At 33.3% G+C, this 25,742-nt stretch overlaps 1 protein-coding gene across 3 annotated transcripts in view; it reads right to left on the bottom strand.

Annotated features, from left to right (window-relative positions):
* DPP10 (dipeptidyl-peptidase 10 (non-functional)) overlaps positions 1 to 25,742 on the bottom strand; it is a 1,217,772-nt gene that overhangs the window by 63,328 nt on the left and 1,128,702 nt on the right. For all 3 annotated transcript variants that reach the window (XM_012726412.1, XM_004674706.2, XM_004674707.2), the window contains exons 9-12: positions 20,670 to 20,824; positions 15,740 to 15,837; positions 6,899 to 7,022; positions 3,966 to 4,004 (exon numbers count right to left, since the gene is read on the bottom strand). In XM_012726412.1, coding sequence (XP_012581866.1) covers positions 3,966 to 4,004; positions 6,899 to 7,022; positions 15,740 to 15,837; positions 20,670 to 20,824 — 416 coding nt within the window. The remainder of the gene's footprint in view (positions 1 to 3,965; positions 4,005 to 6,898; positions 7,023 to 15,739; positions 15,838 to 20,669; positions 20,825 to 25,742) is intronic.

Raw genomic sequence — 25,742 nt, 5'->3', positions numbered from 1 at the left:
TAAGTGAACTTATACCTGGGCTAGAAAGACTATTTAATATACATATATAAATCAATGTAATATATTACATCAACACAAAGATAAAAAATGTATGGCAATCTCAATACATACAGAGAAAGCACTCATTTATAAGATCCAGCACTCATTTATGATAGAAACCCTTTACAGATGGGGACAGAAGAATTCAATATACTAAAGGCCATATATTGCAAACCAATAGATAATATATTGAATAGTACTTAATAGTGAAAAACTGAAAGTTATCAATTTAAGATCAGGAATAAGACAAGGATGCCCAATGTCAGTATTTCTATTTAACTTATTATTAGAAGTTTTAGCTAGTGCAATGATAGAACAACTGTACATAAAAGGATCCATGTTGGCAAAGAGAAGTAAAACTGTCATTATTTGCAAATAGTATATAAGAAACCCCCAAAGACTCCACAAAAAGTCACCAGTAGCAATAAATCAAAACAGAAAGTGGCAGGTGACAAATTATACAAATTTTCCTGCACTTTCTTAAGCAACCAATGAGAAAAAAAAGTAATTAAAAGTAATTCCATTCATACATGCTTCAAAAAGAATAATTATGAACTGACCTCTCCAAGGAGATGGACTTATATCATGAAATTTATGAGACGCTGCAAAATTATTTAGACAGCGACATTTTAATGTGGAAAGACAAACCACAATCATGAATGGAGAGTAGAAATGTAATCAAAATTACTTCTATAAAATTGATTCTAAATTTAACATAATTACCATCAATATACCAGCAATGTTTTTTAAGAAACTGAACAAAAAATATTAAAATTTATGTGCAGTAATAAAGATTTTAAAACTTTCATGGTTTTTCATGTAAGTAAAACTGATGAGGAAAAAAAGGAGAGATATAAAAGTATTTTCTTTTCTGACTTTATAACATAAAACGACAGTAAACTTATGTGATATGGTATTGGCATAAAAACAGACACATGGGTAAATGGAACAGAATCAAAAGATCAGAAAAAATTCTGTATATATCAATATTTAATTTATGATAAAGAGCCACACTATTCAGTGGGAAAAGGAGTTATCTTTAACAAATGGTCCTGGGAAAACTGGATGATCATATGTAAAAAATCAATTTGGACTACTTTATAACTACATACAGAAAAACAAATTCAAAGTGGGATTAAAGACCTATACATAAGATATTCAACAATAAAACATGTGGATGGGAACTTTAATTACTTTCTATGAAATCACTGATAAAGACAATTTTGAGATCTGACCCCTACGGCAACAGAAATAAAAGTAAAAATCAACAATTGGTACTATCTCAAACTAGAAAGATTTTACAGAGCAAATATGTACCTACTTACATATAGATATATAGTTTAAAAAATATCTTAACAAGTTAGTGCAAATATTAAGATGTTATACAATTGACAGGGGTTAATATTCAAAGTATATTACAAAATCAAATTTAGCAATTAACAATAAACAACCCCATTATAAAATTGCCAGTAGATCTAAACAGACAATTCACCAAAGAGGACATATAGAAGGCCATGGACAAATGTTTATCATTGCTTTTAATATGGGAAATGCAAATCAAAATCACAGTGGAATACATTTCACATTTATGAAAACAGCACATATCTAAAAAAATTCCAACTGAAAGTACTGAAGTTGTAGAGAAAGGGCAATCCTATTATACTGCTGGTAAAATATAAAATGATGTGACCTTTTTGGAAACCATCTGGAATTACCCTAGAAAACTAAACATGCAAATACCAAATGGCTGAGCAGTCTCATTCCCGAGCACCTACCCAAGCAATATGAAGACGTCAACTCAAATATTATATGGTCTATACTAATTACTGCAGCATGACATTTACAACAGTTAGGAGATAGAAACAATATAAATGCCTACTGATAGAGGATAGGATATATCTGTACAAAGAAATACTATTCATTCATAAGGAAACATGAAATGTTGCTACTTACATCAAAAATGGAAGGAGTTTGAAGAGTGCAAAGGAATGTCAGAATTATAAAAACCAATGCTGTGTAAATACACAGCAGATAATCCAACAAAGTAAAATACTTATAAAACAAGTAGAAACTAAAAAAAAAAACAAAGTAAAGTTTCTGCAGTTCAGTGGACAGTAAAAGATGAAATGGTCAAGTGGTTTAAGTGGGAAAGAAATTAAATGAAATAAAGTAATGTGGTATTCAAAATGGTAAAATAAATGGTGAGGGACTTTGTCTAGAAGTTAAATAATGTGACCAATTCAATTAACTACTAGGATAATAGTTAAAACAAACCTAGTTTGATTCTAATTCCTGTGTTTATAATAATTCTATGCTGTAATACATTTCATAATGAGAAGTTCTGACCTTCAACAAATATTTATAGGTCTCCTCTTACCCAACCCTATGCTATATATTTGTTTTTCAACAAAATGCAAATATCCATCTCGCCTTCATGAAGCTACTGAAAATCACAAATATAATTGCCTATGTATTATACAAAAGTTACACTTGACTTTGAAATGATTTTCATTGGAAAATGTCATCTTGTTAGTTGGCGGAAATGACTTTTTTAAGTAGGTAATCTAAACTGAAGTTTGAAAATGAATATCCTTCCAAGAAGTAGTTGAGAAAATTCTGTTCAGACAGAAAAGTTAATACAAAGACCCTGTCCAGACAAGGGCCAATATATCCTGAATGGCAAAAGATGGGCTGAAAGAACAGTATGACAGAGTTGGAAAAGTTTTCAATTTAATTTCTTATAGTCTGTTTAAAGATGTTAGTCTTTACCTGAAGAACAAAAGGAGAGATAACGATTTTTTGTGTGTGTGTGAGAACAGAAGTATGATACAGGCAGTGGCAATCAAATATATATTTTGAAAATGTGTAACAGCCAGCCTGCAAATAACAGACTGATAGGTGTTTAGAAATTCCAGTTAAAGAAAACTTCAGTACTTGTAACTTGGTCCTTGAGGATGTTTGTGATGTGGACTTAAGTAAATTGATTGAGATCTTTGAAAATTAAATGAAGGAAATTAGTGATCAGTTATATATACAAGGAAGCATTATGAAAGTGTCAAGGTTTATGGTTTTAATAGTTGTATAGTTAATTATGTCACTGACTCCTATGACAATAAGAGATAAGAATGAGTAAAGAGGAATGTGTTCACTCTGGACCTGTGGAATGTCCAGTTATATCTGCATAGTTAGGAGGAGATGCAAAACATGAATTTGGATGTTTGGATGTGCTAAACAGATGATAGTTTCAATGTGTTAATGGGAACCAGAGATGTATGTGATACCTAGGAAAAATAATATGAAAAGATCACTGCAGAGAAGAAAACAAATTAAAGCCAAAACAAAAAAGACACTTTCCTTTGCAGCAAGTAGTGATGGAACTGGTAATAAAGTGGGTTCAGTCATATTTGCATAATGTATGTGTGTTTCCTACAGAAATGTCCTGTATGAACTATGTCGTAGAGATACTTGGTAATTATTCAATCGTGATCATCTGTATTGTAGTTTCATTTATGCCACATACACACATCTAAAGAAATAAGTGTTTATTTGAATAATTTCTACATAATTACTTATGTGGAGGTTTGGTCAATTTTCTAGGCAAATTTGACAAATTCTGAAGGTTTCTAGTTTTGGTAGGTCACAACTTTTATTCTTTCATTTATACAAAAGTTTCTTTGTATGAATGATCCCCAAACTGGTCCCTGGTAACTTGTCTGCTAATTTTATACTGTGAAAGACATAAGTAAAGATGTCACACTTGATGAGATAGAAACTCCAAGTAAAAAAAATATGTTAATGGAAAAGGTTTATTCAGTTAAGAGGCAAAGGTCATATTACGGAAATAGCTTTTGAAAGTTATATTGCATACAAATTAGTCATATTTGGGCACAATGCACAAAATGTGATATTAAGAAACTATACTATACCTGCTTAGAAAGCCATGTATCTGATGTCATCTCGTATTTCTGAAAGAAAACAATTAATTCCATGAAGCATCTAAAGATCAAAATGAGCATGCATCAGTTTAGCCTTTTTAAAAGCTGTTATTTATCAGATATTTTTTTCTCTTTCCAACTGGTAAAATACCAAGAAGTATCATTGTCATTATTGATTTAAACTAAAGGGATAAGAAGTGAAGTGGGGTTAAAAGATAATTTAAATGTAAAGTCTCTCCTTTAGTAAACTCCCTTAGAATTCCCAGAAGTGTGTCACCAGGGATGGATCACTTTCCAGCTCAGTTTGATTACCTCATTCAGACTGTTTTGAATCACAAGACACTGTCTCTTTTCACCTCTAAGCATCATCAGGAAACAATATTAAGTCCTTCAAAAGAACTGGGCAAATAGCCAGGAATAAAATTAAAAGATAGACATTCTTTCAATACTCAATCCGCTCTTTATTGGTCTTTTTTTTTTTTTTTTGCCCCCTTAGAGAAAGATAATTAAACATATGATATGACAAAATTTTATGTTCCCTTAAAATTAGCTTACAAAGAATTGGAACCAAAATCCTATTTTAAAAGTAAAGTTACACTAATTACTCTCAAGTTATGCATATATAAAATAAACTTTAGTAATTCTGTTTTTCTATTGTAACATATGAAATATCTTATAATTTCTAAAAAAAATCTATAATTAAATTATCCAAATGAGGACAAAAAAAAAAATCACAACATGGGAGAGATTTTATCATATGCAATTCTGCTCATTTCAAATTGTTAACAATTACAATTTTTTGGTTTACCAGTATTTCCAAGTCACTTTATAATTAATTGAAAGCTCACTCTTTTCATGTATACTTAATAGATTTTATCTATACAAAGACATGAGGGAAATATCTAATTCAATATTACCTTGTTTTCTATTGCTATCTCAGCAATAATACAGCTTTGACATCAATGAAGACACAAAATACATGCCAATGCCACTATATATTAGGATTTGCTAAAATCTATGAGAATTTAGCTTCATGTGCAATTATTTGTTTCTTATTTAAATTTTAGCAGAGAGTACGGTCATTTTAACTACACAAATGGAAGGGAAAGGAAATAATCACGAAGGTGTCAAATAAAAAATATTACTGTTTAAATATCTATTTTTTTATTGGAAAACTGAAATATAAACTTGCAGCTACCTATATTCATAATGCTTGTATTGAGACGATGACAGGCTTACACTAAACAGAATAGTACGTGTCAAATTTTCAAAGACTTTGCAATGAGCTGAATAAGGATCCATTAAGAGACCTTAACAATAAATGGTGAGACCTTCTGGTCCTGTATTTTTGTTTTTTAAGTCTTTTAATCACTTTTAGTTCCTTGCTTGTAGATGGTCTGTTCAGATTTTCTTCTTCCCTATTCAGTTTGAAATGGTTGTATATTTCTAAGAATTTGTCCATCTCTTCTAGATTGTTTAACATACTAGCATACAGTATTCATAACAATCAAATATAGTCCTCTGAACTTCTGAGATATCTATTTTAATTTAACCTCTTTTGTCTTTAATTCTAATTGTTTTCTCCTGTCTTTTTGAACTTAGCTAGGAGTTTCTTTCTTTTTTAAAAGAATTAGCTTTTGGTGTCATTAATCTTTTGTAATTTTTTTTTTTACTTCATTTTCATTTATTTCTACTCTAGTTTTTACTATTCCTTTCCTTCTACTGCTTGCTGGGGTATCCCTCTTCTGGATACTACTTCTAGCATGTGTTATAATAGTCTCTTTTACTTTTACTTATTTGTTTTAAATTGAGGCAACCCTGGGCTACATCTGTTTTACTTTCAGGAATTTGGACATTGTTCAGCTGCAGTTTAGCTGTAAGTATGCAGAGGAAGGAGTTCCCAATTTATCAGTTGTTCTTTCTCACCAAATTTAGTTGTGATGCACTATTCTCTAAATTGCTACAGGTGATATATGCTTAAAGACCTTTTTTGTATGAATGTTCATGAGTGATAACAGTCTATGCAATGTCCTTGTCTAGTTTTGGTTTCAAAATTACATTTCGCTTTCCAAGTAGAATAAAAATTTCTTCCCTCCACTTTCTAGAGAATGCTGTAGTGGAAGCTTTTATTTTTTTTTCAATTTTATTGAGATATAGTTGATTCGTAAGATTGTGGTAAGTTTAATTTGTGTATTGTATTAACTTTATATATATATATATATATATATATATATATATATATATATATAATGTTATCAATGTTGTACACTACAACCCCTCAATTTTTTAGATTTATATTTGGACTTTGTACCTTTTTATCAATTAGCCTCACTCAATTCCTCCCACCTCAACCTCAATCTGGTAAATGCAAACCTAATCTCTGTTTCTGTGAATTTGCTTTTGTTTTTGTAGACTTCATATGTAAGTTAGATCATATAGTATCTAAATACACCTGCTTTCAAAACACAGTGGTTCACAAACCAAGTCTTTCTGTTATAGAGACATTATTTGCTATTTTAGAAGGCTAACCTGAACTATAGGGAAAGCAAAGGGCTTCTGGAATGTGCTAAAGGCAGAAAAGAAACAGCTAGTGTTCTCAAGCAGATCAAAGTTAAAATATGGAATGAAAACACATAATGAAAATTAAAATAATGGCTTAGACTACTGTTTGTACTATATAAACATCCATTGTTAAAAGTATTTTTACTTTAAGTTCATTTCATCTGCTTAAACAACTACATTTTTACTTCAAAGTCTGGAAGCTTAATAGATTAAAATATACATTTTTAATAAAATGATCTTTTTCTAACAACTTTTGAAAGTTAAATATTGAGGTCACTGTATAAGGAATTGACCAATTTCCCTTTGAGGGGTAGTATAAATGTTTTCCTTTTAAGCATAAAGGAGAAGTAAATTATACTCACTTTACTGCAAGCACCAGTAGTAGTTTCACAGACTGTGAGGATGGAGATGTTCTGAGGTCGGTTTAACCATCTGACCACCGTCTTGGTATTGCTTACCCATTTAACCATAGTGATATAATATTCTCTAGTGTGAAGACAAAATTAACATTTCTCCTTAGAGTCACAGAACTTGCACAGTAAGCAATAATATATACTTGGTATTTTATGTAAGAATAAATTAAACACTATAAATGTTGCATCATATTGACTTTTTATTTATGAATACATATCTGCTTTTTTAAATATTAGCAACTGAATATGAATATATATGTATATATTAATATTAAACATACAAAGACATGTTAAAATATACAGAACATTTGAGGATAAATTTGAAAGTGAATAATTTCAAAGAAAGGAAATCTTTGAAAACAATAAAAAAATCAAGATGTTAGACATTTATGAATTGTTTGTTACTTTGTATTGATTAGTATGCAAAACAACTATACATTTTATAAGCCATATTAATTTTTACTTCTTTAAAATTACAATTAACAATAAACTAATGATCACAACTTATTCTAGGCTTAATAATAATTTATTACACATAACCTCCATATAATTTCACTTTATCTTTAGGGACATGAAATAAAAATAAATCTATCTATCTATCTATCTATCTATCTATCTATCTATCTATCTATCTATCTATCTATCTATCTATCTATTTCCTTTTGGCCAAGAAATAGCTAGTTCCAACATTTTATTCTTAATATTTGCTAAAGTATTTTTATCTGATTTATTTGAGAGAGTTTAAAGCAAGTAAGTAATCATACTGAGAGGAATGGAGGACTACCGAATTTTTGTTTCAGTGAGTATTCTAATTAGTGGGGAGTGTGGTGTTCCCTCTAATTGGATTTTTGGATTGAAAAAGTTTATGTATTTTTTTCCTTCTGTTTATATGTTTTTTCATTGTAGTCTATGTTTGGAAATTTACTATCATACCTCCTACCCCAAGTATACACAGATAAACATGTATTCATCAATGCTATGAAACGCCTCTAATTGCTTTGCTAAGTTTCAGAATAGACTTCTTTATAAAATGACTTACAAAGCCCTTAAATTACTCGAGTATTACCTGAAAAAGAATCCACCGCTCTTTTATATGACTTAGGGGAATAAAAAAAAAACAAAAACAAAAAAAACACCTACAGGGAACACAAAGCCTTCTCATGCAAATCACTTCACAAGCATATTCAAGCTAGACTTTCAGCTACATGAATCTTACATTTTTAACATTAGTGAATTCTCCAGAAAACCTGTTAGCCCAACCAAGTGAAGCTGTCAGTAAAAGGGCAAGTATACCTTGTCAGATAGCAAAGCTTGCAATAGTTTCTTCAACAATCTCTTCAAGTCATCTGGCTGTTTTCACAACCAGCTGAATCTCATTTGGAAATGGCCTAGAAACTCAGTGAATTCATAACATGAAGTTCCTTAAATAGAACCAACAAGGCATATTTGAATGAAATATGCAGCTGGTTTAGGATTCATCTTTGGCCAAGGATTAATCTTGAAATTCTGTAAATAGAGATGTCCACTCCACTTTCAGTGTGTGAAAGTGAATTATTTTGCATATTTTAACATGTTTGGAAGTTAAAAAAAAAACTATTAAAAAAGGGGAGATATAGGTATTAAACTTTAACTGATGTCTTTAGCCAAAGGATTTATCATGGACACAAGTGATGGTGGTTACCATTATCAATCAGGAAAATAAATGCTGAATTAAAACAACATATATTTCCAATTAATTTGTATAAATGCTATTCAAAAATGACATATTTGATCATTGTCAAAAAAACTGACCAAAGACTGCAAAATTGGGGATGCCATAGTCATGGAAAAATCTGGACAGAACGTTAAATAGAAGATTTTCAAATCCAATCAGAAACTTAATTCAATTAGCTAAAGAAAGTAGTATATTTTATGCCATGTGAGATAAGCTAACAGGAACAACTTTAAAATAAAACAAAACACAATGACAACAATAAACAGTGCTTCAATGTCCATCTTGAGTTTTTCCCTCTTAAAGCAGCCCTCAAGTGAAATCTTCAGGAAGATATCTTTGCAAATTCTCTACAGATATTGGCACAATATATCTATTGCCTCTGATAGAAAATTAAATTTTTTGAAAAGGATGTCAGATTTAGAAAAACAATTAAACATCCAACCTGAGGAAATATGGAACATAAAAACCCATAATCTAAGTGTAAAATTAAGTTGAAAATCATTACTTTATATTTATAGAACTATGATTTTTTAATTAAATAATTTGATTACTTTTTATACATTATGCATCTTATTATCTTATGTGAGAAATCTTATGTGTCTATATCTATATATAACACATTAACACATAAAAACATAAAATATATATTAAAAAAACATAATGTTGAGAGGTCTTCCTCAAATTGAATTTGTAGTCTTTCAGAGATAATTTCATAACACTGCAATGCCCAAATAAATTATCAAAGCTATCCAAAGTGAGTGTTAAAATAAAACTTGACACACAAGATGTGAGGAAAGATACAGTCACTCATAGTAAATCACACCTTGTATTCCTTTTTCTTTGTCCCAGGATCCCCAGTGCACATCTCCTTAGGATTCATATCTACTAATTCAGTTTGCTCAAAGATTCAAGCTTCCTCTCAGTGAGGCATTAAGGAAGTGCCCTTACCTGGAAAGTCACCCTCCTTGTCCTGACTGCTGCAGATGTGGCGGTCCTCCTGGAACTCCATCTCATGAACACATTAGATCTGGTGTCCCATAACCAGTGGCCAGCAGGTGTCCCTTCCTTATAACTGGCTTTCCTGCTTGAACCTTGTCTCCATGGCTCTGGATTACCCAGGAAGTCCTCGAGGATCTGGTCCTCTTGAGCCACAGAGACAGAGACAAGCAGGTTAGAGGGATTGCACTCAAGCCAAGAAAGACTTTCTACTAGCTGGGTGGTCTGGCACAAGAGATCTAATTGTTCACAAGAGCATGTAGAATGAAGGCCCCAGCATCACCAGCAGACAGGTATGTTAGCAGTCATACCTGTGATTCCAATGGCTTTCTTACCTTCCAATCAATTGCTATTATCAGTTCACAAGAAAATCTTTATATAGTTACAGTTACTCTGAGTTCATTCTTTCCCAGTAGTCCAGGATCTCTGACTTTAAGTGCACTGTGATCGTTTTCATGTCCAACTCATGGTTAGTGTCCTCCAAAGACCTCTGTTACTAGCTATGTATTACTTGTAAGAAGGGTCATTTAGCACCTGTAGACATTCAACTACATGAATCTTAAATTTCTAATGTTAGTGCCTCCTTTAGAAAATCGTAGCATCTATGTTCAATGAACAGAGAAATTTATTAGTTAAACTTTCTTGAGATATATAGATATTCCTTTACAGAATAAGAGATGCAGACTAAACATACTTCAATGACAGGAAAGGAAAAGCATGGCAGCGTCACACACCGAGAGGGACAGGAAATATAATGTCATGTTAATGATACAGGCTGAGAATAGAGGGTCACAAAGGTGGATGACTAAAAGAAAATTTAAATAAGTAAAATAATGTCAGGCACAGAGTAAGGAGAAATCAAAGACAAACCACTACCTTTTTTCTTTAGTCTGGAGAGGTCTGAACACAAAGGTTAATCACTTCCACTAAACAATGTGACAATTACCTAGTCCACGGGGGAAAAAAAAATCTGCATAATTCACTATCACAACAAATCTTTTTCACTAGAACTTAGCTATATATTTTAAAATTCATACCTAAATTTTCCAATAAAGGCACTGAATGATTGCAGTGCCTTACTCACAGTGTAACAATTTGCAAAATGTGCTTTCCCATTAAGATGAGAAAAATCGTCTAACTCCTGCTGAGTCTGAGGATATTCAAAAAGGGCATTATCTTAGTTCCTACCATGCGACATTCTAAAGAATCAACACAGACCATAATTCAAATAAAGATAAGAGTCTGAACTGAATTAGTTTTGAAGGAAAGCTCTATTCATAATCTGGATTTGCTTAACTTTTGCTGAATCACAATTTTTTAAATGTGGGGTATAGAGGAAGCAGTTAGGAAAGAAATTCTGTTTTTCTTTAGTCAATCTTATTAATTTAATTGCCTTTTAAAAGCATGTACATTTATTAAAATGTATTTACTCTTTGGCTAAAGCATAAATACTAGTTGAAGGAAAGCTTTACTGAAAGATGAGAAGAGCTAGGACCTTGCCTTTTTAATTTTTAAAGATTTATTTATTTTTTTTGCATAGAACTAGGGCATAGACCAGAGGTGTGGGGGTGTGTGTGAGAGGATTCACCAGGGACAGAGTGTAGAACAGAGCAGCGATTTACTGAAATACACTGCTGAGGGACACAGTGTGCGAAACAGGAAAGGTCTGCTACACCACATGTGAGTCAGCTCCCTGGCCAGGGATCATACCCAGTCCACTGTGGCTAAGTCCATTATGGTGGGCCTCTCAGAATAGTGCTGAGACTTGACTCTTAGACCATCATGGAAGCTTGGGGCCATTTACTCTTCTACTTTAAACATGAATTATTATGGGTACATACATACATATAAACACAAACCAACTAACTAACCAATCAAATAAACAGTGGACAAACTGAAATGTATGTCCAAATTCAAAACAGATTCAGAGAATACAGTTTATAAGTAGGCTTAAGTCTTAAGAGGAAATCTTTCTCTCTCTATATATGTATGTACATATATATATGTTATTAATCTTTCTCCCTACAAGGTATACACACATATATATTATATATATATATATATTCAATTATTGTTGGTTGCCATGGTGATGCATTGGAAGAATAGGTTGAATATAAAATTTATGCATAGTAAAAAAAAAATGGCTAGAAAAGGATAAAGGTTTATAATTACCCTGACTAACTTAAATGGTTCACTTATTAACTATCACTTCACAGATCATGTGAACATGAAAATGTAGTATATGTTTAGATAACAACCCAAAACAAATAAACATCTAAGTTATTACAATGTAATTAATTATTTGGATATTCTCTTGATAATTTAAGTAGTATGGCATGTTAAACGTTGTTTTTCTATGTAGACAACATGAACTCCAGAAACAAGAAAAAAATATTTGATGGACATAATTGGGCATGGAGAAGGTATGTCCGCATTAAATTATTTACATTATGTTTATGCTTACACATTAGAAAATAAAAATGATTTGGCATTGCTTAGAATTACTGGGAATGCAACACTAATAAATATAGGAATATTGCTACTAGTGCTGTTAACGAGATTATTTATATATTTACAAAAATGACATTTTAAAAAAATCAAAAAGAATCTGAGTTACATTTGAAAAACTTTAAGGATAATAGGATAAAAAAAAATTAGGAAGATGCTTGAAGAAAAGTAAGTTATAACAGAAATCAGGTGTTACCATGGGTAAACCCAAGGGCCAAAATATACTAATGCAATCAGTTTAAGACATCACCAGTCATGGGAATTTTATGGGGACTACACCTGAGAGGAGAAACCAAATATTGTAGAAAAACAATTATGTAAAATATAAATAAACAGATAGATAAAATACCATCAATCATGAGTCGTGTGAGTCACATGAAAAAGTTTCCAGTGGAAACACAATTACTATGTAGGTAAATCATAGATGTATATGTGTGTATTTGTAGAGACAGATACTGAAATACATACTCTCATGCATACATAAGCACACACATGGAGACAGAACTACACACAGAGACAAAAGAGTATTGATGTGGCTTCAGATAAATCATATATTAGGGACATCACCAGCACATTCATAAAGAACACTAATAAAAATTTCTCATTGGAAATGTTACTCTTATTTCTGTTGAATGTTTTTCATTTACTAGATCCAAAGTCTGAGTCAGCCCTTACAATGTCCTGCAGCTGGACTTAAGGATTTGTGATATGGTCTTGCCATCAGGTCTCTGAAGAAACTCAAAGCTCAAAAGAAGCAAGAGTAAAGAGACTTTATTCCCAGAAAGCACTTCCTGATAGGATATGGTTTGGCAAAGACTGATTTACTCCATCTGTCCTACTTGTCCATTCTGCTCTTCAGTTCCAGTCCTCGTTAGACTTCCTGAATGAGCCTGTTCTTGCTTCTCCAGATCTGTAGCAAAATCGACTCTCTGCTGTTACAATCTACATTGCTTCCCCATCCCTTCTAAGCTTTCCTGTAATCCTGTAATTTTTTTTTTTAAGATTTATTTGTGCATACAGAACTGGGGTACAGGCCAGAGGCTCAGGGGTGGCAAGAGGCTTCACCAGAGACAAAGTGGTGAGCAGAACAGGCAGATCGACGAAGTAAGCTTTTACGGGGAGCAGTGGGCGGGTCAGGAGAGGTCTGCCTCACCATGTGGTCATCTCCAGGGCAGGCGGGAATCAAACTCATGCGGAAGTGGCTTTAGCTTCTTAGTGCAGTGCTTTAACCCACTGCACCACCAGGGAGAGCCTAATCCTGTAAATTTTTAATAGCCCCTTATGTAATTATATGTCAATTACCAATGAGTATGTCATCTGTTTAATTTTCAGCATCTTGACCTACACTATAAAAAATGATGTACTCTTTTAGATCTTAAGCTTTTATTTTATTTTATTTTATGATAGTTTTCTTGAAAATTTTTAGATGGCCAAAGTACTAAGTATTAAATATTGATATTAGTGATATTGACAATCCTAAAACAAAGAAAAGAAGAGCTAATTTCTAACTTATGTGTACCTTTATGAACATAGTTTTCCTTGGTTCACATGGTTGGACATGTGATAGGGAAAGGGCAAGAATTCTACTGCAAAACTTAAAGTAGTATATACACATATTGACATTTAATGTTGTACACTGAAATAATATGTGGTATAATGCAATGACATTTCAATCAAATAGTAAAAATATGGATTTGTAATTAAAAAAAAAGTATCCTATACTATAGTACATTTCACATAGGATCATGAGGCAGAAGAAAAATCATGTACATTGAGTAGATAAGGTACTACATGGTTTTTCCCAAATTGTAAACCAAGTGTGTTTCTAAACTAACACAACTGGTTTATATTTAATGTTATTTTCTTCACAGGATTCTTCCTTACTCTTTACGGTATCTGCATATTATTCTAAGTACTGGACTTCCCCCATGTAGAGATAGGTGATATCTTTGTGTAATGTATGATTAACTCAGTTTGTAATTAAAATCAGAAATTCTTTGGTAACAATATCAACTATCTCATAGATAGTTGAATTACTATCTCATAGTAGAAAGGAAGTAGAAATTAGAAAATTGACCTACCATTCAAAGATCTTTTAAAAACAATAAAAATTAGAAACTGGTTTAAAATTAGGGTGTCACTGCCCACAGACTAGATTACACAGTAAATAGTGGTAGATCTATGACTCAAGAATTCATTCCTACTCTAGTGCCTTTTCCTATAAATTTAGAGCCTTAAACAAGTCAGAGGAAAAATCTAAGAGCTTAAGAACCATAAGAAATAATAATGTTCATAATTGCTTCTTTTGCGACTATATTTTTCATGGTTGGTTGGCTTAGACTGAGTTCAGAAAGAGAAGTTTCTGAGACGCCAACCCTGCCGCATTATATGTCCATTCTGAGTCTTTGAAGACCTTTCATCACAACTTGGAAGAAATGCTATGTAATTTGAAAGAGGCAATACTTGTTTTCTATCTCTTCTACTAATTCTGAGATTTTAATTTTATCATTTTTCTTCTCTATGAGCGTCACATTTTCCATCAATATAAGGAATATTCACTCATATTAGGTAGTTAAAGAGGTAGCCTTCTAATGTTAGTATTCCTTAAATTGTTATTACTATTTTAAGCAGGAAAAATTCCCATACACTATAAGCCATCTAACCTGTCAAAACCCTACTAATGAAAATTTTCCAACTTTCATCATGGAACAAGTGGAGCAAATGAGATTTTTATTTGTATCATTCATACTGCATTGACTACTGATGCCATCAAAACTAGCTTTGAACATAACTCCATGTAATTAATAATAATGTAATATAGTGTATATAATGTGATATAGTGTGAAACTTTTTTTTCTAAATCAGCTATGTATGTCATCTTCATAACTCTTAATAATTTTCACACAGTAGAAAATTTGATAGAGTCACCCTGGAAGTGTGAAACCACTCTGGATTCTAAAGTCTACATGATTCTTTGCTTAGTTGATCGCCAATGGAAGTTTATTGATAATAAAATTACACCGCCACAAATTCAACTCAAACTTTTTAAATACGAAGGATTCTCATTTAGATGATTCAAAACAAATATCACTTTAACTTTTGTGCTAGGAGAAGAAAACTAAGGATTCATTGTCAAGCTATGGTAGAAAGCTAAAAAACAAACAAACAAAAAAAACAAAAACAAAAACAAAAAAAACATGCAGAGCACAGGGATATATACTCTTTTAAAAAAGATCAATTTAATAAGTGGAGTGATTTTTTTCCAGGAAGAAGACTCAATGGGAAATTATCCCTTATCCCAATCTCTCTGTAACATCTCTTACAAAACTGTCTAATTCTCAGTATCAGTATATTTAGTCATTTTGTTGTTCTGCTAATCACCTTGAAACTTTAAATGTTTCCTAAGAACAAGAGACCCAGAATGAATTCATTCTTGCACTAATGGAGGCAACCTCAGTTTTATTTTTAAGTGGATTTGTTGAGCTGATCACATCTCTTTCTAAATTGCAACAAAATGATAATTGGAGTTAGAATATCTATTTCTCAGTAAAAGTAAAATGGAAATTGCATACCTTGATTTAAAACTGTCTGGTGGCATGAGTTCCAAAGTATGAGTTGGTCCATATAGGTTTACAACATATAATTTGATTGTTGGGTTCACCTGACCTGCCTTTGAGAAAATGAAAGTTGTTATGCCAAATACATTAAGCATTAGGCTATATTGAGAACAAAAGAAAATGCATTTCTATTCTTTCACAATTTTGTATTAGAATGGGTAAAAAAGTTTAATTTTGCTCAAGTAGAAATGATTTTATATTCAACAACTTGATTGCTTCCAATTGTTTTTGTAGATTGCTACCTCTCAAGCATTTTAGTCAGACAATTAAAGGTGATAGAAAACCATGATGACTTTATTCATTAGGCAGTGCTACTATGTTCTTTCACTAGAATGACACCAGAGGGTTGGTTGTACAAAACAGCTAGAAGATCAAGCATTATATACATTATAGAATAGGAAATGCAATGGGCAGAAAACTTGGCTAATTAAAAAGAAAAAAAATAAGAAAAAGGAAGAAGAAAGAAAATGAATACTTACTCAGTCTAGATGCCACATGCTTGAAATTCCTAACACCTAATCTATCACATGGCATTCATTTTCTAGGACAACTAGCTAGGGTATAAGTAACCACTGAGAGGTGGTTCATGGCGTTAATTGTCCTACCATGAGATGTAGACAACAATGTGAAAGATATGTAATTTGAATTTAGTAAATCAAAATTTAGGAAATGCTAACTAACCTGTAAAGTAGTATGACTGGATCTTAGTATATATTGAAGTTACTGCATATCTTGTAAAATGTTCTTACTTTAGTCCTAAGATATAATTGTAACAATTTTCCACATGAAAGTGGAGAAACGAAACAATTGTATAAACTGAAAATATTCGATAACTAGGAGCCAAGATTTAAATTCAGGATGTTCTAATTATTATTATATTGCTTCAGTTCATTCCAAGGCAAGAGCCTCTAAAATATTTTCTGAATTTACTGTTAGCTCTTTGGGGACAGACATGTGAACTTTCACCAGCATCTCTCAAACAGTTCTGAATGACTGAACACAGGCAACTTACCTGAATAAATGATCTACAGAATCAGTTTATGGCTCTTTGTGATTCTAGAGCTCATTGTGGTGTGTCTGATGTTTTAAGAGAGACCATATGAGATACATGGAGAGGACAAGGAAATTAAAAGTGAATTTAACTACAACACCTTACAAAAATGTAATAAAGAATGATAAAACTGATGATAAGGAAAAACCCAGTTGAAGGAATGCTCAATGCCAACACTAAGAAAACCAAGGCAACCATAATGATGAACTTATTCATTATATAAATAATGTGGGCTCTCAAATCCACGGCCTATATAACACCAAATGGACTGCAATGTAAGCTATGAATTCTGGATAATGATGACTTGTCATCACAGCAACCTCAAAGCTTGTGCCAAAGGCAGGACTCTGGTGGGAATGTTGATAATGGGGGAGGCTGTACATGTGTGAGCACAGGGAATAGGTGGCAAACCTCTGTATCTTTTGCTCAGTATTGCTGTAACTTGTACTGTGTAGCATCACTGATATCTCTATGAGCTTTATGTGGAAACTAAAGGTTGTTTACATACGTGGAGATGATGCACAATGGGTAAACATCTCCCTGGAAGCAGGGTATGTTGGAAATTTAGCTGTCCAGCATTTTGTAATCTTAATTAGATCTGCATCTTTTTAGGGGTTTTTAAATTAAGAGCACACTGCAAGTTCATTTGTACCTTTTAATATTCAAATGGTTCAATAGTATGTAAAATTGCTTTTCATAGTCACATTTGCCACACGGACTACAAATCCACAGAATCCTTCCTCTATGATTCTGAAACACAAGCCTCAATAATAATTAACCTTATTTTACTGGCAACTAAATTGTTATTAAGCGAGATAATGTTTTAATTAAGAAGATTAACCTGAGGTTACTAAGATAGAACTGTGTATCTCTTTTTTGCTGAATTGCTAATGATAGGGTATTTTATGAGTACTGAATCATGCTGAATTAAGTAAAATACAAATATATTTGTTTAATGTAAGTATTTCATTAGTAAATCTGACCACATTAGATATTTGCCGTACTCATTTTAATTTGAAGCACAATTTAATATGAACCCTGTGCTTTTCTTCAAAGTCGAAAGTGCCACTTTTGAAAGTTTCTGGTATAAGTAAAAACAAATGAAAATAAAACTAGTTACTCTTCCAGTTGTTGTTGGAAGAGATAACAAACTTTTATTTTAAAAAATCAGAGTAACATAATAGAGATTTTAAAAATAAAGTAATTTACCTAATGGGACACTTATATTTACTTTGAGAAAATAGAGTAAAATCAGACGTAGTTTGTTTGAATATCTGGCAGATAATGCCATGCTCTGAGAACCTGGGAGCTTTTTCTTTTAGCTTTGACATTAGGATATTTGTTTTATCTTTATTTTCAATATCCCTCAGTGGTGGTAACTGATGCACATATGGGGCCCCCCATTATTCATTTCATATTTATGCTAACAGGTGTGAGATGTCTAACAAAGCTACCCATGTAGACTAAGTCATTAGCAGCAAATGGAGCAAACAGAGCTCACATATTGCTAAACGTAAAAAGATATTTTCATGTAAGACACATCTTCTGAGATACAAGTTAACCTCTGGCAGTGTCACAGAAAGGGACAAAATCAATAAATTTGAGTTATTTCCCTGTCCTTAAAATAACTGTGACTTTTATAAAAGCACTTAACCTTTTAGAAATTCAATTTGTCCATTTGTGAAATAGAAGCAATTGTGAAAAAGACCGGGTGAGAAAAAAATAGGGAGAAGTCTCTCAGAAAATACAAAGCATGCTATTAGACACTCACATGATTCATACAGTTGAGAAACAAACATGATCATTACTTTGTACCTATCACTTCTATGAGAAAATGTTAAAAATAATTATTAAATTTAACAACATGTCTAGGTATATCAACCTAGTATCTTCTGAATGACTGCTGACATACTTCAATTTCCTTAGACATTTTTATTTTGGCTAAGTGTTGCCTACAGCTTGTTAAAATAATAGCCAGCGAACACCCAAGTAGCAGAAGATCCTGTCCATCACTGAGAAGGGAACTTGCAGATGCAGCCATTAGGTATGGGTCTTATGTGTGAGCCATTATGTCCCCAGTTCTCTTGGGAAAAGAATTATAAACAGTTCTGCTTTCCCTGGGGCTGACTTCATTTCCTTTGTGCAGAGCACAAAATGACTAGTGTGTGTGTGGAATGGCGCTTTCCTGTTCACATTTGTTTTTCACATTATGGTACTACTTCATTTTGTACTTAAATTGTCAGGTGACCTTTCATTATTGTAAGTCATCAAATGGTGTGATTAATATATTTGAGAAGTCTTTTCAGTCTGTTTCTGTAAAAATGATAGTGTTTTTCTCAGAGTATAATGAAATTCTCTTGGTGAATATGATTATTTTGTTGTTAGGCCAAATTACCATTTTTGCAAAAAAACATTGACTACATAAGTGCCTTCTAACCTATGTCAGGAAATCTCCTAAAAATACTATTTCAAAATCTTGCAATCAGATTCCTCTCAATACAGCTGTCCTGAACTATCATTCAGTTGCTTCACAGTGCGACCTGAGGAGGAAGACAAGATGGGGAAGGAAGGCAGCACAGGTCTCACTGAGGAGACACTCATTCCAGCCTCCACATTCAAGCTCTTCTTTTTTCCCCTCTCTGGATAATGTGAGTTTAGTCAATGATAGGTAAATATGGAAGGTAGGAACAGCTTCATCTTTTCCCTGACATGCCTTCCTTGCAGGTATAGAATATATATGATGAGCAATTTGTTCAGTAGTTTGACCCATTTATGGAATACACACTTTGAAAAATAACTAACAAATTTTGTTTGGAATCATAAAGTAAAACTCATTAAATGAATGGCTTAAAACAGTTTCTAAATGAAATATGCAGCCATCTCTAATTTAACAAAGACCTAAAGTGGCACTTTAAAAGTCTGTAGGACATCTTGACATGATTAATGTACAGGGTCTTCAGACATGAGCTTTTCTTTACTTTTTTTTTTTTTTTGTAATATCAAAATGGAGAAGCTAATATTTAAAAAGAGAAGTTATAGTTAAAACTGGCATGCAATGGAAAAAATGAGTGCAACCTGCTCCCAGGAGCCTCTCTGAACACTTGAAAACAGTTTTGCTCTCTGAGTAGATTTTCATATTTGTCGCACTTGATGAAACAATTCCATCTCTCTTAGCTATGGCTTCCTATGGCTCTAACCAAGCATTTAAAAAAAAAAATATGTTCCAGAGTGTGCTCTGCCATAATAATACTGATGTTAATACTAATACTAGTAAATTTTTTATGCTTAGTCTACTCTCTGTTGGTGATTCTTCATGCTTAGTTAATGTTTTATAAGAGATTTATAATACATATTAACATAGTGTAAGTGTTGTAAGAAATCATTTGAAAGAAACTAGATTTATATTTTTTATTTTTTAAACTCAAAAGCTAGATTTTCTAAAATGAACTTCTAATTCATTTAATGATGAGATGTTTTCATTCCTCAAATCAGACCAGAGTACAAAAAATAGAAGCAAATTGAATACACATTGGAGAAAATTTTGTTAAGGTATCAATTCTGCCCTTTTTAGCTCTTCTCATCCTCTTTTCAACTGGCAAGGTAAGAGGAAACACGAATGAGAGCATTAAGAGGAAAGAAATGCAGCTAGAGCGCAAGTTCTCAGAACCAGCCGTAACTCTTACTCCCCCAGCAGTGTGTAGAAAACAGTAAACTCTAAATGATGAGTCTCTTGAAAAGTAAGGAAACCTTTTTTTCTCCAAACACAACAAACACCATCAATCAAGTCACTGGTGCAGAGAGCGACAAACCAAACAGTACTTCCACATTGCTTACCTTGGGGTATGGATACTGCTTTCCCCTAGGATACAACGCTCCAGTAAACCGAGGGACAACCATGTTAGGCACCAAGGAATCATTTATCATCAAGAAGGCAAGTCTTTCTCCATCTGGTGACCACCAGTGGGCGATGTGAGAATGTAGAAGTTCCTCTAGAACAAATAAGTGTTATTTGAAACCAACTGTAGAAATGTGGGCTCAGTGACCCACAAACATCTGTCCTTGAAATCTCCATTGTGTATTTCTTTTTTCTACCTAAGTGGTGGATTTTATGAGCTTGACTGATAATTCTGTACTATTCATTACCCTTTTAATCTCAAGAAAAGCAGAGGAAAAGGAAGGAAGAAATGAACATCAATTTAAGAATGAAATATGGCACGAAACCACATTCATGTCATCAATCATCCATAGTTGCATTCAGTCATACATCTATCCTTTCATCATGAAAGTACTGAATGCCCACAAGACTTATTAAACTATTTTGAACTCTAAGGAAATCAATTATGAAATATACTGTATAAAATTATAAGATGTACTTTTATGTGACCCAAGTTCCACTATCCATTCTTCTATGCTTTCTTTTTAGCCCATGGGAGTAACCAGTGTGAATTTCATCCAAAGGGATCCTTATACCCTCTTGAGCATTGCATTATGGTATTTTGGCAAGAGATGAGAAGGAGAAAGTAAATCAGGGTATTATTTTTTTTTTTTTCATTTGACTCGATCCTAAAATGTGATCTGAGGTCTGCTGTGTGTTTTAAGTGTTGTCACTGACTCTCCTTCCTCTATGCAATTCTTTTCTTTTGTGCCTGGTAATGGCTCAACTCTCTGGTCATGGAGATGATAATAACTTGGCTGCTACTGATCTAAATTATAGCTCTGTCCTTTAAATTTCCCCCACACCTTCACCTTTACAAATGGTTTCTTTGTAAATAAATCATGTTCAAAGCTTTGAAAGTGCCAAGTCTTTCCTTTGGGGATGCTGACTGACACAATGATGAACATCAGCAGTATACTCAGAAAACAGATCTTCAAAATTAGATTGAGGTTTAGGTTGGAGATTATCTATACCTATATACATATGTATATATACACACATACACATGTGTATACCTAGATGTATCTATCTATATAATATTATCCTATATCTATGATATAATAATTATATTTCTAGGAGGGGTTTGAGCACAGATAATTAATAACAAGGCAGACAGTCATGAGTAATCAGTTGGTACTAGTGGTAACACACCATAAAATTCATATGAAACAAAAGTATTAGGAAGACAAGTACTTATAACATTTAGAGGCTAAAACAATGGCAACTATGGAGATTACATAGTGAAGTTCACTTGGTTCTTCTGACATGCTAGAAACATTATATAGAGAGAAATACATATTAAAATCATGACCATCTCTTGTTTTTTTAAGACAGAAATATTGGTGAAGAATGACTGGAACTTTCACAGACACAATAAGAATGTTTGGATAAGTTTGTGCAGTATTATTTTGCTTTCTGGAAGAGGCTCATCAATAGCACAATTCATTATGGAATGCTATTGAATGCAATTTTTTTTTTTTTATGGTTGGAGATGTTGAACCTCAAAATTCCCACAAGTCTTCTTACAGACAGAGGTAGCACGTACCCTTTGCATAAAGGTAGAGTGGAAAATGAATTTCTATAGTTTAAGAGTTTGCAGCCCTAGCAAAGAACTTAGAGACCCAGTGGTCTGGGATACCTTGGTGTATCTTTTAAAGTGAGAGAACACTTGTTGAGACTGCACTTGTGCAGAAAAGAGGAACAGATCTCTGAATTTTAAGGAATAACATAAACTTTACATGTGCTGTCTTTCCATTCAGTGCCCTGTTTGTATGGACAACTACCTTCTACAGCTACCAGTTCTGAGTAGAAGGTGAGCAAGAGAGAGTGAAGCATCACATGAAGGCCACAGTGCCACTTGCCTATCATCTTTGACTTGTCCAGCAGATCCAGTTTTCCTGTACGTACGTGTCCATGCAAATATAGATGCACTCACAAGACATTAGAAATTTTAGAGGAAGGTCATTTCCTCCAGTATTAATAGTCTTTACTTCTAAAACAACTCTCTAAAACAACTCTCTACCTGGCTACAAGAGACTCTTACAACCCATGTTTTTCATCATGAAGTGACTGTGATCATATTGTAGAATGAAACATAAATAGCAACCATCCAGGGTAGAGTAAAAGTGATTATCTGGGACAAGTCCAGAAAGCACGAGTGAATGACCACAGTATTACATCCTCTGCTTTATCCCTCTTGCTTCCCCTTCAATCGACACCTCAAAATGTGTTATCTAACTTGAGTTAGTGGAGGTTGAAGAAATCCAGGCCCGGTTTCTATGATGTATTTGAACAGGCCCTGTACTATGACCTGACTTGGGAGTGGCATTGAGGGACTAATAAATAAAACCTCGACCAACATAATTTATTCTCTATTCCTTGTGGAAGGACATTTGGCTTTCAGCGTGGCTATGTCTTCAACCAATCACAGGGAATCAAATACTGGCTAACTGCTCAGGGAAACTGGAAGAGTAAAATTAGAAAATCAGTGACAAAGTTTAGGACAGGATAAACTTATATCAGAAGATATAAACATGTGGAAATGTGGAGGTAATCATGTCCTGTGTAATGTCCACCAGAGCACACCCATAGCAGAGGAGGCTTTCAATAACCAGATGAACAAGGTGACTCTTGAGTACATATCAGCTTCTTTTTGGCACTTCTATTATCCACTTACTATTACCCACAATGTGGGCATTGCAAAACCCTTGATTTGATATTGTCCTTTCCCAGGAGGACCAACTGACTACCTGGTATCAGGTAGGTTACATTAAAAACCTTCCATCAAGAAGGCGTAGCCTTTTATCATTAAAGAGATAGACATATAATCTAGGTCTGGATATGCCTTTACTGCCTGCATTCATATCAGTGCTGCTATTCATGGACTTTTATAATAACTTAACCATGACCATAATAATCCACATTAAGTCGCCACCAAACAGTAAATATTTTACAGCAAAAAAGACAATGGATTCAGCCACACAGAATGAACTTGTTTCATTAAGACCCCTTAGTTATCTATATCTGGCTTGTTAGACAAGTGAAACAACCTTCTCTATCATAGTTTGGGCACTATTTCTATTTGTTAGCAATAACCTTGAAAATGGGATCCCAACCAAGAGTATGCAAGTCTCTCTTAGAAAGCTCAGTTCACACAAATGTGGAACTAAAGATATAGAAGTGTAATATTTTCTAATTATCACAATGATAACTCACTGGACATATTTTGTTTCTTAACTATGTAATGAGCTTAATGTGTTTAAAACCTGTTGAAAGGGAGGACTGACTCAAATATGAAATAATTCTGTTCGTCTGAATTGGAGACCTAAATTTGTCTTTGACCAGTCTGGGCTCATTTTGACTGGAGAGTGGGGAGGGAGCTGACAACAAATATAGTCACTGTACTGGGTCTGATGATTAATCTCATCTGCCAGGAAGGAAATGTATCTTCACTATACAAAGCTTAGGGCAAGGAGGAATATATTTGGAACTCTGCAGATTCACAAATAATCCATCTCATTTTCCAATTCTCCATTTCCACATTCTAATTTCCATTTCAATGGAAAATTGAAATTGTTGCAATCTAATTAAGAAAAAGATGCAAAGGAATAAGATTTGGCAAAAATAAACTTTTGGATGGATCCATCTAGTAAATAACCTGCCTACTGAACAAGCTGGCAGAAGGTTAAGTCAAGAAATGTGCAGTTATAGAAGAGAACTATGATTACCAATTATGGCTACATATTAAGCTTATTTGCCTCTTAATGGCGGCATTTTCTCCAAAATGTTATATTAAAAAAAAAAAAAAAAACCAGATACCAGTTTCAGTTAGGTATACAGCTGGAGTAAAATCACCCTATGATGAAACAGTGTCATATGGAACTTTCTATGACTCTTTTTCAAGGAGACAGAATTGCATTTGAATAAGAATAACACCTATTATATGTGCTTATATCTTTTTTTTTTTAATTGCGTAGGGCTAATATAAAACCAGGTGAATCAAATTAAGGGAAAATAAGCTTGGTATATGTTATTTACCATGGCTCCCACTTTTGAAATCATGGTTTTCAACCAAATTTCTCTGTTTTTTTTTTTAACTGTAAAAAAAAGTAAGGAATTTCCTTTGTGTGGGTTCTAGTAACAGTGACTTTTCTTCCCCAAGTACGTATTGGTGGCTATAACACACTAGCAATAAGGTGTTGCATATTCCTTTTGGTAAGTAAAACTTTCAATACAATTTTAGATGTGTCATGTTGGATAGTTGTAACCCGAACCCTGATTTACACAAATAACTTCTAATTCAGTTGAAGAGATATGAGTTGTCCATATGACACATTGAAGGGAAAAGAAGCTAAATGTCAATTAAGTGTAAACTCCAAATTCTATGTCATGTGAAATTACTGATCAGTTGTGTTGGCCAAAGACAATGCTCAGGATTTCTAAGAAGTAGACTCAATCCCAGATACTGAAGCATATGTGAACAGCATTTGAAAAGAATAAGAATGGCCCAACTTTGAGGTTATCATTCAATAGAGATTAGATGTCACTTATTCTCATTTACTGTAGAATTATCTATACCTAAAGATTTCCCTATAAAAAAACTAAACTAGGAAAATATGTGGCACATATTAAGAGTTATGACTTCCTTGTTTTCTGGGGTAGGTTGCTTTAACAGGGTGTTTTACTCATGGATTGAAACTTTCTATGTTCATCATATTACCTTATTAAAAAAAAAAAATCATAGGCCCTCCCTGGTGGCGCAGCGGGTTTAAGCACAGCACTAAGAATCGAAAGCCACTTCCGCATGAGTTCGATCCCCGCCTGCCCCGGAGGTGACCACATGGCGAGGCAGACCTCTCCTGACCCACCCGCTGCTCCCCTCAGCAGTGTACTTCGTCTATCTGCCTGTTCTGCTCCCCACTCTGGCGCTGGTGAATCCTCTCACTGCCCCTGCAACTCTGGCCTGTACCCCT

This window comes from Condylura cristata, unplaced genomic scaffold (assembly GCF_000260355.1).
Source record: "Condylura cristata isolate star-nosed mole 26May11 unplaced genomic scaffold, ConCri1.0 scaffold00002, whole genome shotgun sequence".
NCBI lineage: Eukaryota > Metazoa > Chordata > Mammalia > Eulipotyphla > Talpidae > Condylura > Condylura cristata.
This window is presented reverse-complemented; position numbering and strand designations above follow the sequence as displayed.